This window comes from Haliotis rubra, unplaced genomic scaffold, assembly GCF_003918875.1.
Source record: "Haliotis rubra isolate DU_JTF1 unplaced genomic scaffold, ASM391887v1 Scf1528, whole genome shotgun sequence".
NCBI classification, from domain to species: domain Eukaryota; kingdom Metazoa; phylum Mollusca; class Gastropoda; order Lepetellida; family Haliotidae; genus Haliotis; species Haliotis rubra.
Window position 1 is genome coordinate 77,836 of NW_025765479.1, and position 14,780 is coordinate 92,615.

General features: G+C 38.6%; 1 protein-coding gene across 1 annotated transcript; it reads right to left on the reverse strand.

The window, feature by feature from the left end:
• Positions 1-1,476: 1,476 nt before the first annotated feature.
• Positions 1,477-14,780, reverse strand: LOC124270566. Its single transcript, XM_046705584.1, has 7 exons — positions 14,676-14,780; positions 5,112-5,175; positions 4,886-5,005; positions 4,573-4,800; positions 2,955-3,140; positions 2,281-2,418; positions 1,477-1,739 (listed from the first exon to the last, which is right to left on the reverse strand). Exons 3-7 carry the CDS (start codon positions 4,965-4,967, stop codon positions 1,594-1,596), a joined length of 780 nt encoding a protein of 259 aa, XP_046561540.1. The 5' UTR covers positions 4,968-5,005; positions 5,112-5,175; positions 14,676-14,780; the 3' UTR covers positions 1,477-1,593.

Sequence of the window (14,780 nt, forward strand, 5' to 3'; positions counted from 1 at the left end):
AAAGTACAAGATGAATGTTTGGTTCAAGAAGCACTTTAAATGGTTGTAAGAAGGGATGACAATCCATGGAAACATGTAAACAATGATTGAATGTTTACAAGAGAGTGGGGTACAGGGTGCAATGTCTGTTGACACAACTTGAATAACGAATGACAATTGTAAACATATTACCACGAACCGGTTTAGTTGGAATATTAACAATGTCTTTAAACAACCCGGAAGAAACTGTAAAGTGGCACACGCCCCATGGGAAATAACGCTAGTGTGACGCCTTTATCCTAGTCAACATCGTTCCTATTTATGGAGCACTTGTACATCCTCATTTGTACATAGCCGTGAAGGTCCGGGTTAGAATATTGATCTTCAGTAATCCATGCTTGTCGTAAGAGGCGACTAACGGGATCGGTTGACACATGTCATCGTTCCCAATTGCGCAGATCGATGCTAATGCTGTTGATCACTGGATTGTCTGGTCAAGACTTGATTATTTACAGACCGCCGCCATATAGCTGCAATATTGCTGAGTACGCCGTAAAACAAAACTCACTCACTCACTCATTTGTACACCGATATCACATGACGTGGGTTCTATTCCGCTTGTGAACGTACTAAACAGAGATGGTCTTCTCAACATTGGTACTAGCAATTTAGCTGAACTTGTAATCCATATAATGATATCATGTTGGTTTTGCAGATTGGAAACAGAAGAAATTCCTTTACAATTACTAGACGTCTCTATTGACACCCGGCGGATCTCATACACTCAGCAATGAGTCAGGTTACAATGACAACAAGACTGCATAATTATAAGCTTCGGCTGTCAGGCCTGCTTTGTTCATGCTTGTTGTTATCAGGTGTCAGAGGCCTGCGTGTACTGGGAGATACTGACTGGGTGTTATATGATAGTTGGTAGCTAAGGTTCATTGGGTTATTTGATCCAATTACTTGGATCAAGCTTATTAACATCATGATGCTTGATACAACATTGAATACGCATTGAAGGAAAATGTATTCATTCTGCAACATACGTTAGATATAGTTCGAAAAATGTAGTATATGTCTCAGATATGTCGATTTCAATATGAAATACGTGCATGGTCTTTCATGATAATGTTGGATTTTAGCATTATGGCCGCGTCCCGCCCATGTAAGATATTCGTTACCACGTAAAACAAATTGTTTGCAGCTTATCGTTTCAGCTTGGAAGTACTGTTTGCAAATGTAAAGTAATGAATCATCAACAATAAAGTTATTGTCCAGGCGTTAACAGTGCTAATCGTAATACTTGATATTTCATGGTCAGTGGAACTGAATGATCCTGGTCGAATCCCTTATACCTAAAGCATCGATATCTCGTTGACTCCACGATATTTGAAAATAGTAAAGGTTGGGAATGCCCAAATAACTAAGAAATGTTATAGCGTAAGCAAAACTATAAAAAACCCAATAATATACAAAAAGCGTAATAGAAGAGATTGCAACATGGTTGATAAGGTTCCTAACTTGGGTTGTACTGTATACCATAAACCTCAAACGGAGCCAGCAATATGTTTTGTGGTCACCTTTATCTTACTGTGGTCGAGAGTGTGTGTACTAACCTTCCATACACGAGTCGTCACTGACCCATCCTGCTGCACTTCCTCCAGGACATGCTCCCGTGGTCTTGTTACAGATGACACCACTGAGGCAGTTTCCACACTTGGAGGCACAGTTATCACCAAACTTACCATCTTGACATGCTGCACATAAAGAATAGATATAAGAACAAACACACACTTTGAGATGATACCACTATTTACTTGCATTGATCAGGATCAGTGTATCACTTGTGGAAAATATATTTACTGTAAAAAAAATGACATTTTGACATATAATAAATAAAATTCATACGTCATTTGACTGGTTACAATAACACAAACCAACTACTTTTGGAATTAATCAGATGGTTATTGCATTAACATACATTTACTGTTATAAGCATTGGTGTAAAGTGTTATTGTGGCGAGTACAGCCGATAAACATTCAGCTTCATCATGGTGAAGGTATTTAAAAAATGAAAATACAACCATACTTAGCAGATCGTGTGAGACATCTGCATCAAATTTCAGTGCAAATTCTAGCTCCCTGTTTGTAGACAGTTTCACAAGACCTGGAGATCATCTACTTACATCCTCTGACATACCATTACAAAATGGAAAACACACACAAATGGGAAAATGAAAAATTCAGATTTTGCTCTTTTGGAAAATAACTTTGAATGTAACTCCTTTCCTACCATACCTGCTTGACAGTCGGTGCCATGATATCCTGGGAAACATCCACTAGAACAATGACCAGTGATCTTGTCACATACATCAGTACTGTTACGGCATCGGCACTGTTTGTCACAATCCTCAGAAAACCACCCATCACTGCAAACTAAATATCATAAGTCCAAATCCATTTTTCCAATGCTATATGGACAGTGGTCATATTTAACATAGCTTATATTCCGGATTACAGTAAACGTCAGGCTCTAGTACTCGAGAAAGTTTCATCCTCATTGCGAACCTAAACTCTACATTTGAAGTAGGAGAATATGTACATGAACAAGCATTATTTATCCTAAATATAGCATTCTTATGTATATCTCCGGATTTGTTCGTATTTAGTTGTTGTCCCTCTTCTTCTTTTTTTATTTTATTTTTTTTGGGGGGTCTGTATTGTATTTTGTCTGTACTAATATATCCGGTGATCGCTGTGAATGAACCTTTAATGGATTATGTGAGATAATTATGAATCGTTTTACTGATGGCGTTCTTAAAACTAGAATAATTCATATATGTAATTTCGATACACTTAAAGCTGTTGAAGATGGGGAAAGTATCTACTACTATACATAGAGATCTATCTGTTCCTCATACTGGATTCTTTAGCCGTCATCTCTTTCATAGTATGACACTTCCATGACATACCAAATATCTGCACTTCACACAAAGTAAGGAATTTCATTGGACCAGGTATCCGTATAGTGACCGTGGTTCCTGTCAGTGGCTGGCGGCAGGTGAAGTTAGCTATAGGAGGAGGATGTTCAGTTGATGACCAGTTGTAGCACATCTGGCTGCCCACAAGTATCTCCATGCCGTTGCTTCTCTCCTGAACTGTTCGAAAATGATTGTAACATATCATAGGTATTAATTGCGATCTAATCACAATCTGTTAAATGTTACATGGATGAAGATGACGTGAAAAGAAACTAAGATTATTTACGCAACTTCTGTTGTCTAAGTCAGGATATGAACGTTTGCCACGATATAGTGTAACGTGTTCAGTTCCAGTCTTACTTTAGAATTCAGTTGTAACAGGCCGACTGGATACTGACGCTTAACACTAACATACAACGAAAGATGAATCGGATTAAATATTACTCTTATTCCCTATGATTCTTTTATGACAATATTAAGAATGATTAAATGAAATCCATGTGGCGTTATTCGTGAATTACAGCAATATTTCCTCAATATGCATTGCTCGAAACCACATTTCAAATGATGACGGTTATATCATATTTGTTCCAGCAACACATACACACGCACACTCACACACAAACCCATGCACACACACACACACACACTCATAAACACACATTCACACACACCGTTTGCTTTTTAGAGCCATCTTTTTTTCTTTGTCAAACTACACAAGGAAGATAATTTTATCATTGATATTCATATATATTTATCATAACAGCGGCTACTACCGAAATGGTTGGTCGGTGATGTAAACATGTTTTATGCATTTCTGTATGATCAAGAATGCTACATTACAGACATTGCTTGTTTCAGTGAAAGCGACTGTTGTATGGCTTTCAATAAATATGTGTACGTGTACGTCTATTGTTACATACGTGAAAAGATATCCTCATTTATCTGAAAGATACAAGGTTCAAGTTCGATGCACATGGATACAGGATATCCGTTATGAGAATTGTGTGATCATGTATGTTAGTTGTGATAAAGCATACGCTTTGTGTGCATTTGAGCCTGTTACTGATTGAACGGGCTGTCAACCAGATATCATGACTGCACACATGAGTATGTTTACTTTAAACAAACACAGCGATATAAGAGCCCGATGAAAAGACTAATGAATATTTAATATTCACTATTAACAGTACACGCTACCTCACATGTAATGTCATACGTGACGCTAAATGAATTTGTATATATTTAAAGTACATGGTTTTCATGTAATCCGCTGAGACTCACAGTTTTGTTAGGTGAGGTTGGAACAATGTTGCACCAACAAATGTAGGCCTGACAGACCATTAGCATGTCTATGTTATGTGTTATGCCTATTGTTATCAGTCATTGTCAAATTATTTCAGCACAGCATAAAACTTGCAGAACATACTGACTGTTAATATGCTGCACGTTCTACATAGTATACGGCGCTGTTGACTGACATGCCGCTCAATTCAAGGTTGTCAATTGAAAGGTGAAATTTATATTCCCTCGATTTTCAAAAAAAACCTCATCTTGCAGTGTCAGATTTTGTCATCCTTGACTTTCTTAATGATATATGTGTACTCACGCCTGTCGCGTATATAAAGTCTGATGTGTTGTATCTTCCCTCGAACTGAAGTGTTCAGGTTCACGGTCCAGGAGGGATTTGACTCATTCTTTGTATGGGCACATGTCTGTGGCCAGCTCGAGGCATTTGTGGTGGCTCTGCCGTCTACACCAAGGGCTGCTTGATACAGAGTTGGAAGATCTTGCAGTATACTACTCTGGTTACAAAGTCTCCCTAAGGCAATGTTTTCTGAAATATAGATACTTAATAAGCATAAGAAATATCGGTTATTTGTAAACATGATGCAACATCTCACTATCTAAATCATACTCACGTTTCTGGCAGTAGGAACCGAACCATCCTTCCTGACATCTGTCTGGATCACCGACCTGGCTACAGGGAGTAAAGGGGAACATGTCACAGGCAGTAGTGGTGTTACAGTGACACTCGGCATCTGAATGAAAATAGATAACTCAACTCGATTGAAAGTGATCATATTCAAACACACCAATAAACATATCAGATATTAAACTTTTACATTCTGTGAATGAAGTCCTTACCAGTGAGAGTAGCAGAGACACAGACCACAAGCAGTCCAATTCAAAACCAACCCCTGCCGTATACCTGAATGAAAACAAACAGAATATATTCACAGTCTTGATCACATAACAGCCAAACTTTCCCGACCGTGCAAAGTAAAGAGCTTTAGATCTTTCAGTTTTTCTCAGCGAATTGTTAACATGTTTTTAACCTCAGACACAAATTCGAAATATTTATAATATGTAACAGTATTCCAAAACACTTATGATCCAGAGTGGAATTGATTTTAGCAACCCAATGCCTGTCATAACAGGCGACTAACGGGATCGGGTGGTCAGGCTGGCTGACATGGTTAATACATGTCATCATATCCCAGCTGCATAGATCGATGCTCGTGATGTCAGTTACTTGAATATCTGGACCAGACTCGACTATTTACAGCCTCTGTGTGGGATTAAACAAGGAGAAAACAAACGAAACCAAATATACCATACCGTCTCACGTTAATCCTGGGTGCATTTTTAAACAATGAACATACAGTATAGTATCCTGAGAGGAAAACAATTCCACGCAATCATATCACTGATTTCCTCAAACAACGAATTGGCACAGCACCATCTACCCAGGTACGTGTCAGATTTTAGTTAGTCTATACACTATTATATGTCGAGTGGTGTTTCTGCAATTGCTCGGCTTTGTTCTAGTGCTTGGAGTCAAGTAGAGTGATTTTTATTGGTGTTAATGTGACTGAAATACATTCACAAAACGGTTTTTTTCAGTGACACCTTTTCAGCTTAGGCAGACGATTCAGCATTTGGCACATAAAGCTGTTTGTTACATTCGAATAACAATTGATCCATTAAAGTACTCCATTTTATTTCATTAATCAACTTGGTTTACAAAAATGAATACATTGTTTAACAATGAACAATGATTAATTTCGTAATTCAGCATTGACACTTCCGATTATCGATTTCTGGTCCATCATTTGATTGTCTTGTCGTCTAAAACCTGATATGCCATGATAAAATAAGACCATAGAATATGTTCCTTCAAATAAAGGGGTGCGGAGTTGCGTCTCACGTTCACCTTGTTCGTTCACACAACATCTATTATATAGCTATAACCGTGTGCATTATTAAACTCCTTCTTGAGAGGAAAACAATTACACCCTTTCATATCTCTAATATCCTCAAACACTACAGCGACATGCGGGGTTTGGCACATATTTGATAAATACAAGTTGTGTGGAGTTCCTGAATTTGCTTGTCGTCTTTTTATGGCCATACTGGAGTGCTTTAGGGGCTGGTAAAGCGATGTTTTGACAAGTGTCCAGTTAAAATGAAAAGCATCATATTAAGCATATTTTTCAGTTGTACCTTTTTATAGACATAAAGCTTTTTGTACTTTCGAATAACAGAATGACAATTGTCTGTTGAACATGTGTCCATGTGATTGTCTGGTTGGGTGGTTTAAATGCTACCGTCTCATGGCAGCAATTCTGCTGCGCAGTTTCGTGGAACAAACATAATGTAACTTGTATGAATGACAGGAATTCCTTACTCTTTTTACGAACTCATGGTGCCATTTCTTTTCCCCCCCAACACTTCTTCAAATAATATTTGCACTAGTGAACACATAGTCGAAGAAACAAGAAAATAATGAAAGCAACGAGAAAATAGTAGATTGAAAGCAAATAATTTATTGTCATCAATAGACTTTCGTGCAAATTCAAGCCCGAGAGTTGAAAGGTTAAGGTTCTCCGTTCAGGGAACGTCGCATGTAATACTATATTTCTCTCCCACGTCTCCATGTCTGAGCAATAACGTGACACTGAACTGCAGTGTAAAAGTAAACACAGTGCTCCGTTGAGGGTTTACAAAATGCAAACTGTCTGTACTGTAAATATTCAGTGGAGCATCCCCACACTACAGACCGTGTTCATATTTGCGTGACATGTTTCAAGAAAGAGTTAAGCTTTGAGTTCACGAAGACACTACAAGGTTCGTAAAGATGAAATATCAGCCTGTATTGTCAATAATAAGCTGTATTCAAAAGCGTAACGGACAAGCCCTTTGGTGATAATGATAATATGAAAACGATTGTCACCAAGCAATATGAATCTAAAACTGAAACTAAATCGTCAGTCGTAAGTCGTCAGTCATATATATTCAATGGATCACAACTAATTCAATGACTGAAGTATGTACTCGCTTCGAACAAGGGCATCCCGCATAGAACACAGTCTCACAGCACGTTCATATCGGCAACCAGGAAGAAAATAACATGTATGACAGATGAGGTCACATGATCAATACGACGGGTTGTCTTGTGTGCATTGACGGTGGTGCAGCTCATTATGCATTGAAATTGACATTGTAAAGCCTTAAAGGCCCGGGTGTATGATGAACAAATATTGGATATCACACTCTCAACTTCTCTTTCTGCTCACATATAAGGTAAGCAAAGTCACTGTCCCGCTTAGATCATATGACTAGATATACTTTGCGATCACAATAACAAGAAATCCAAATAAAAACATGACCATTGACGCTGAATGTACCATTTACATGTTGATATGGAGAGTTGACCTGCAAGGCTCCAAGCAGGTTGGTTTCGTAGATAAACAAACTTTGTATTGTATCCGAGTGAGTGAGTTATTATTTAACGTAATATCGGCAATATTTCAGTCGTATCGTGACGAAAACACTTGACATTGAAATAGAATATATAGAGAGATTACAAAAACCTGCCGACGAAGGACAGTAAAAGTACTAGATAATCACAGATATTAATATAAAACTAGAGAACAAAGCTAAAATATTCCAATTAAAGAAGACAATACAATGTAAAAATGGGCTATAGATCGCCAACAACAGAAGGTAGATCAACATACTAAGGCCTATGGGGACTTCGAGTACTTTTGTTACCTGCATGGACCCTAGCTCGATTTACACCATCCCTTCAGCCATTGGCGTTGGTACTGAGATTTAGCCATACATTAAAAACACAAAAATACTACGATTAAAAATCTGGTACACTTAAACTGACTTGAAATGTTTTTGGACTTACGGACACTCGCAGCAGGACAATAATTTTACGCTACTTCAACCCCCTTTGAGAGTACAGCCACTAACAATCTCAGTTACTAATTCAAACTACCAATAATAAAATATATATCTATTTACAAATCACTTAACAAATCTAATTCTTTGAAAAATGCAATAATTAAATGAGCACTGACATTATTAAAAAGATCCTTCATAGTGTTTACTTTGAAATAGTTATCCCATGTGATGGAATATTCGATGCAGTCAAGCAAGACATGCTTGACTGTGATTCTTTCATGACAAGGGATGCAAAACGGAGGATCTTCGCCTTTAAGCAAATATTCATGGGTATACCTTGCATGGCCAATACGACATCGCCGGATAATGACCTCTTCAAATCTGGACTGACAACCCAAGTAAGTGTAACCGATACAGGGTTTTATTTCATGTAATTTATTGATACATACTTGGGTGTCCCACTTCTTCTGCATCAGATCACGGATGTAGGTTCTAATGCAAGCTTTGTAATCAGAGTAAGGAATAAGAAGTGGTGTCACAGATTTGTTGAGTGCTGCCTTTGCAGCAAGATCGGCCATTGTATTCCCAGAAATGCCAACTTGGCTTGGTAACCAACAGAAGACGATGTCGCATTGGCCAGTAGCAAGATCATTATATAATTCGATTATTTCAATTAAAAGTGGATCTTTGCAAGAGAGATTTTAAATAGCCTGAAGGCAAGAAAGAGAGTCAGAAAATATAATATTTTATATAGTTTATGTTTGGGATGTCTTTGAATATATTTAAGAGCTGTTAAGATGGCGTTTGCTTCTGCTGTAAAAATGGAGCTGTTATCAGGTATTCTAGAAGATATTGTTCTGGATCCAGTGACAGTGGCACATGACACCGCGCCACCGTCCTTGGACCCATCTGTAAATACGGATTTGTGTGTATTATATTTAGGTTTTAGTTGATTATATTCTTGTTTATAAGGTAATTCATTAGTTTCAGATTTCTTAAACTTTGTCAGAGTTAGGTCAACTTCAGGCCTAACCAGTTGCCAAGGAGGAGAAGAAAGAAGACGGGACGGAGCTATATTTTCCAGCTCAATGCCGGCAGCAGACAGGAATGGCTTAATATTTGTTATAAGGTTATCTTGGTTTCAAGATACCAAGTTAATCTATTATTCACCGTACGTTCCATGGTTTTACAGACACAACTAGTTAGAGATATCGGTCTGTAAATAGATGGATCTGTATGATCCCTGCCAGGTTTTGGTATTGGGACTACAATGGTATTACGCCACGAAGGAAGAAATTCTCCAGACGTCCATATTTGGTCAAATATATCTAAAAGCGTCATCAGACATGGTTCAGGTAAGTGTTTCAGTATCTGGTAATGTATATTGTCTTCACCCGCTGCAGTGTAATGAGCTTGCTCAAGAGCAGTATGTAGCTCATGTATTGAAAACACTTCGTTATAATCTTCACCGTTATTTGATTCGAAATTAAGTTTTGTCTTTTCCTGTTGTTTCTGATATCACTGAAACTCAGGGACATAATTTGCCGATCATGAAATTTTGGCAAGAGTTTCGTCAATTTTATCTGCAATTTTAGATTTGTCAGTTATTAAATTATCGCCATCTTTAAGATGGTGAACTGCAGATTTTGAACCTTTGCCTTTAATTCTTTGAACCATGTTCCATTCTCTGGACATTGGCGTACGTGAATTAATTTTGGAGACATAATTTCTCGAAGATTGTCGTTTGTTTTGTTAAAAGGTACGTTGGGCCTTTGCATTGAGCTTTTTTAATTTATTTAAGTTATGGACAGTTGGATGATGGCGGAAAAAACGCTCGGCCTTTTTCCTCGCTTTTCTGGCTTGTCTACAATCTGTATTAAACCATGGTGTTCGTACATGTGGAGTCGTAGAGGAATTGGGTATACACTCATCAGCTATTTCATTTAAAACGTCAGCAAAAGTTTGAATGGGATCAGTTATATCACTGAAACATTCAGGTCGCAGTTTCGATTTACATATAGTTTGATATAAAGACCAGTTAGCCTTCGAAAAGTTCCATCTTGAATACGATGGAGAATCGGATGGAGATATTTCTGAAAGTATAGTTGTGAAGTGGTCACTTCCACAAAGGTCATTATGAACAGACCAATCAAATTCATTCAGGAAGTTAGAATCTACAAGAGACAAATCCAGTGAAGGATAAGTCCCAGTTGCAAGATGCAGATAGGTGCTTGAATCATCATTAAATATGCACAGGTCATTATTGGAAATGAAATCTTCCAGTATTTTGCCTTTAGTATTAGTGTTAGTACTGCCCCAGAGTGGGTTGTGACGGTTAAGGTCACCCATAATAACACATGGCTTTGGGAGTTGATCATAGAGTGATTGAAGATCAGTCAGCTGAAGATTCGATGAAGGCGGAATATACAGAGAGCATAACGTAAATGCTACACCAAGAGTAGGTCGCACTGCAACAGCTTGGAGTTAGTGCTAAGTGTAATAGGGCTGTGAATAACATCCTGTCGTATATGGATAGTAGAACCTCCAGTGGCTCTATCACCTGGAGGGGAAAAATAATGATACGTTTCAAACTGACGTAAGTTAAAATTATCTGTCTGTTTCAGATACGTCTCTTGCAGACAGAACGCCGATGGTGTTAAATCCTGGATTAATAGCTGTAATTCATTAAAATTTGTCCGGAGCCCTCTACAGTTCGACTGCACGATATTATTAGATAGACCTATCTTTTAGGCGGATTAATTGGGGATTTACCCCCGCACCGTTTTCGAGGGCGACAAGCTATGTGCCCTAGAATGGACGTTTTCGGACACGTCCATGTATTCAAGTGATCCGTATTTGTTACATAATTTGATTTTATCATCGTAACTTTTGGGACTCTGCCACTTCGTTTTTTTCAAAAAAATCTTGCTTCGGTTTGCCTTTGCTTTTTACGATTGGTTGAACGTTACTGGTAGACTGAGACATGTGAGACGCCTAAGAAAATGTATCACGATTATAAGTTGCTTCTGAGTGGGTTTGGGGCGTGCAAGGAAGTGGTTCCACAGTTTGTGTAGACATACATGATTCCGAAATATGTGTAGAACGCACGGGTGTGACAATTTCTGGCTTGTTCGTTTTGACCCAAGTCAAAACTGTTTGGCAGGTTACCGACGATGTGGATACTGGCGATGTATTTACCTTTGGAATGATTTCAGAGGGTGTCTTAGCGACATATCCGTATGTATCATTTGGCAATGTAGTTTCAACTAGTTTGTTTGCATCAGCAAAGCTAATGTTTTGTGTGAATTTAATTATGTTAATGTCCATTTGTTTTTTCCACATTTTGCAGTCTTCTGAAAAAGAAGAATGGCTACCTGAACAGTTTGCGCACTTTTTAAAGTCACTGTCACAGTCTTCCGTGACATGAGACGTCTCGCTACAATGACCACATGTTACTGGCTTTGTGCAAGTGTTTGCGCCATGACCATATTTTTGGCATCTATAACACCTTAACGGATTTGAAATATAGATATCTACTGCAATATTACAATATCCTGCCCTTATTGACTGCGGGGGATTCGGGGTTGAGAATAGGTGTTAGTTAGAAAAGTCTCATTGTTTTTGTGGGTAGTGAACCTTTTGACATATCTAACTCCGTGGTTCTTCATTTCAGACACAATATCTGTCAGTCAACGAGCATTCCCTGTCTCTGATTATGCCTTTGCTGGTATTCAGTGTTCTGTGTGCTGACACTGAGACAGGGACACCCACAAATGATTCAATTGACATTAGGTTTGATGCCTGTTGCCTTTTGCTACATTCAATTAACAATGCACCTGAACGTAAACGTTTAATGTTTTTGACGTCTCCCGCACTGCCATGTATACCCTTTGATACAGCAAATGGGTTTAATTTCAGGGGCGTTTTATCAGGATTTCCAGCACCAGGAAACGTGGCCAGAAATCGATTGATTTTGAAGGTCGTTCATCGTCGTTGTCTAGTGGACGTTTGTTGTTTGTTTAGGGGGTTTGGTACTCCATGGTTGTTTATATAATGGTTCATCATCCGAGCTCCCCAAACGCCACGGAGTGTCATAAAGACAGTGCTAATAACAAGTGGATCTCCGACTTGCAGCACCAGGGATACCCGGATGATATACTCCAGTAGAAGAATTAAAGAATTAATGAATCTACCAGATTGGCCGATGAGCCACCGCCTTCTGGGTATATGACTCTAGGCAAATTACAAAATTAATGAAGATGCACTTGAAATTCAAGTGATAGGTCATTTGGCCAAGACTTTTATCAAGACAAGTTAAAACGTTGAAGTATTTTGTGAAATACAATAATACTCAGGGCTTGGCATGACCAGCCAATTGGTTGAACCGGGCCCATTCAACCACCCGTCTAGGTGAAGTAAGGGGCGAAGTGGTGTGTTTGGCAAAGGAACACTGTTCCTGGAACCAGTGCCCTCAAACACCAAACTCCAGTTTTCCACCGACACAGTGGCACAACCCACGGTTAACAGGTTGGTGGACCAAATATACCCCGGGTCCACAACGGGGGGTTGAAGAGCGCTTAGCGTTACCCAGCACCCACCACGAGGAGTTGTCTTTTCACGGGTGTCAGAAGGAGGAGGAGGAGAGAGAAACATTAAATTTTGGTCATGAAAGGTTTATGTAATACATGTTACATGTGGTATCTGATCGTTTCGATACTTATTTACCTTACTACCTTGTGGACAATGAATATGTAGTCCAGTAATGTTGCATCCCTTACAACATGGTAGATGATAAAACCATTAAGTTCATCCTTAATATGATCAGCGTACGGTGGTGCATTGTCAAATGTTCTAATTTATTTTCTGTTGCTGGAACATTTGTCATCCTGAACATGATCGACTATGTTGTTATAAGGCGTTGCATTGTCGATATGCTCGTATGTACTTTCAGTTGCTGGAACTTTTGTCTTCTCATCAAGTCCCACATAGTGTTCCTCTGACGTTTTGTTTTCAAACCCTTCAGTTGTTTCAGCAATCTGATGAACAGAATGTTGCTATGTTGTGAGACAAGAAACCTACAAACCTACCGCGAAACACAGACAATGTCCTTTAAACTATGAGAGACTTAGGCAACGATTCTGTAAGATGGTGTGGAGGTCAACTATTCAAAACATATCTGAAGTTCTTGTGTACTGTATAGCATGTACATTATATTCTGTAATAACCCGTTCAGTTCAGTGTCAAAGTCTGTCATATGGATACAAGGATGGTCGTTGCCTTTTCAATGTGTACTTTTTCTCTCTCAGGTAGCATGTAAAACCTCTACAAGAACATAAAGGACTACAAACGTCAGTACACAGGTATAGGAACCAAATCATCTACAACTAAAAGACACGATACCGTATACCAGTGATTTACTTACATTAAAAGGTTCTAAAAGTTTATTTAAAGAATGGATATATTGTTTTATGCATTAAGGAAAGAACAGTGTTCACCAAAGAATTTGACATGTTCCACTGACAGCATACCAAGACACCATAACTTGTACCATCAAGATATTTTAAAAGAATTAAACTTGTTAACTGATTTGTAAATAGATACATATTTTATTATTGGTAGTTTAGATTAGTAACTGAGATTGTTAGTGGCTGTATCCTCAAAGGGGGTTGAAGTATTGTAAAATTATTGTCCTCTTGAGAGGGTACATAAGTCCCAAAATGTTCAAAGTCAATTTAAACTTGCCAGGATTTTTAAACGTAGCATTCCTGTCATTTTAATTGTGGCTAACATTTCTTACAATCGCCAGCAGCTGAAGGGATGGTGTAAATCCAGCTAGGGTCCATGCAGGTAGCCAAGGTACTGTAAGTCCCCATTGTCCCTAGTATGGTGATCTACCTTCTGGTGTTGGCGATCTATAGCTTGTTTTTATATTGTATTGTCCAAATAGTGCTATCAGTCTTAACTCTCCATACTAGTTTCAGTTGTACTTGTGATATTCTAGTTGTTTTACTGAGGGCAAATGTATCAACACCGGGTTAAGCATAACAGATAAATATACACTTACGAAACAAAACCTGTGGACAGATATTGTCATGCTTGCAAAGACACTTGGTACAACCTCGTTTCTCGATATCGCAAAAACAATCAAAACTAAATGACACTACATTCTGAGGGTGAGTGAGTGAGTTTATATTTACGCCGGACTCAGTAATATCGCAGTTATATGGTGGCGGTCTGTAAATAATCGAGTCTGGACCAGACAATCCAGTGATCAACAGTATCGATCTGTGCAATTGAGAACCTATGGCATGTGTAAACCAAGTCAGCGAGCCTGACCACCCGATCCCTTTCGTCGCCTCTTACGTCAAGCATGGGTTACTGAAGATCAATATTCTAACCCGGGCCTTCACGGGTCATATTCTGAGACATGGCCAATGTACAAGAGTGGAGATGCCAGATCTTTCACTTATATACCTACTCCGGATAAGAGCTAAACTATGTCTCTGCGCTACTCACCTCTCACATCAACAGCCCACAGTCACTTGCCTGAACACCAATACAATCCGGCAACCAGGAAGTTGTTTAGATAAAACACGTATTGAAAACATAAAAGAGATATAG

Bases quoted from the DNA above. Each gene is read 5' to 3' on its own strand.
- LOC124270566 (XM_046705584.1), bottom strand. From the start codon at position 4,967: ATGTTCCCCTTTACTCCCTGTAGCCAGGTCGGTGATCCAGACAGATGT. The intron at 4,801-4,885 runs GTGAGTATGATT...TCTATATTTCAG, and splicing joins CGGTTCCTACTGCCAGAAAC to AAAACATTGCCTTAGGGAGA. The intron at 1,740-2,280 runs GTATGGTAGGAA...CTTTATGTGCAG, and splicing joins TGGCACCGACTGTCAAGCAG to CATGTCAAGATGGTAAGTTT.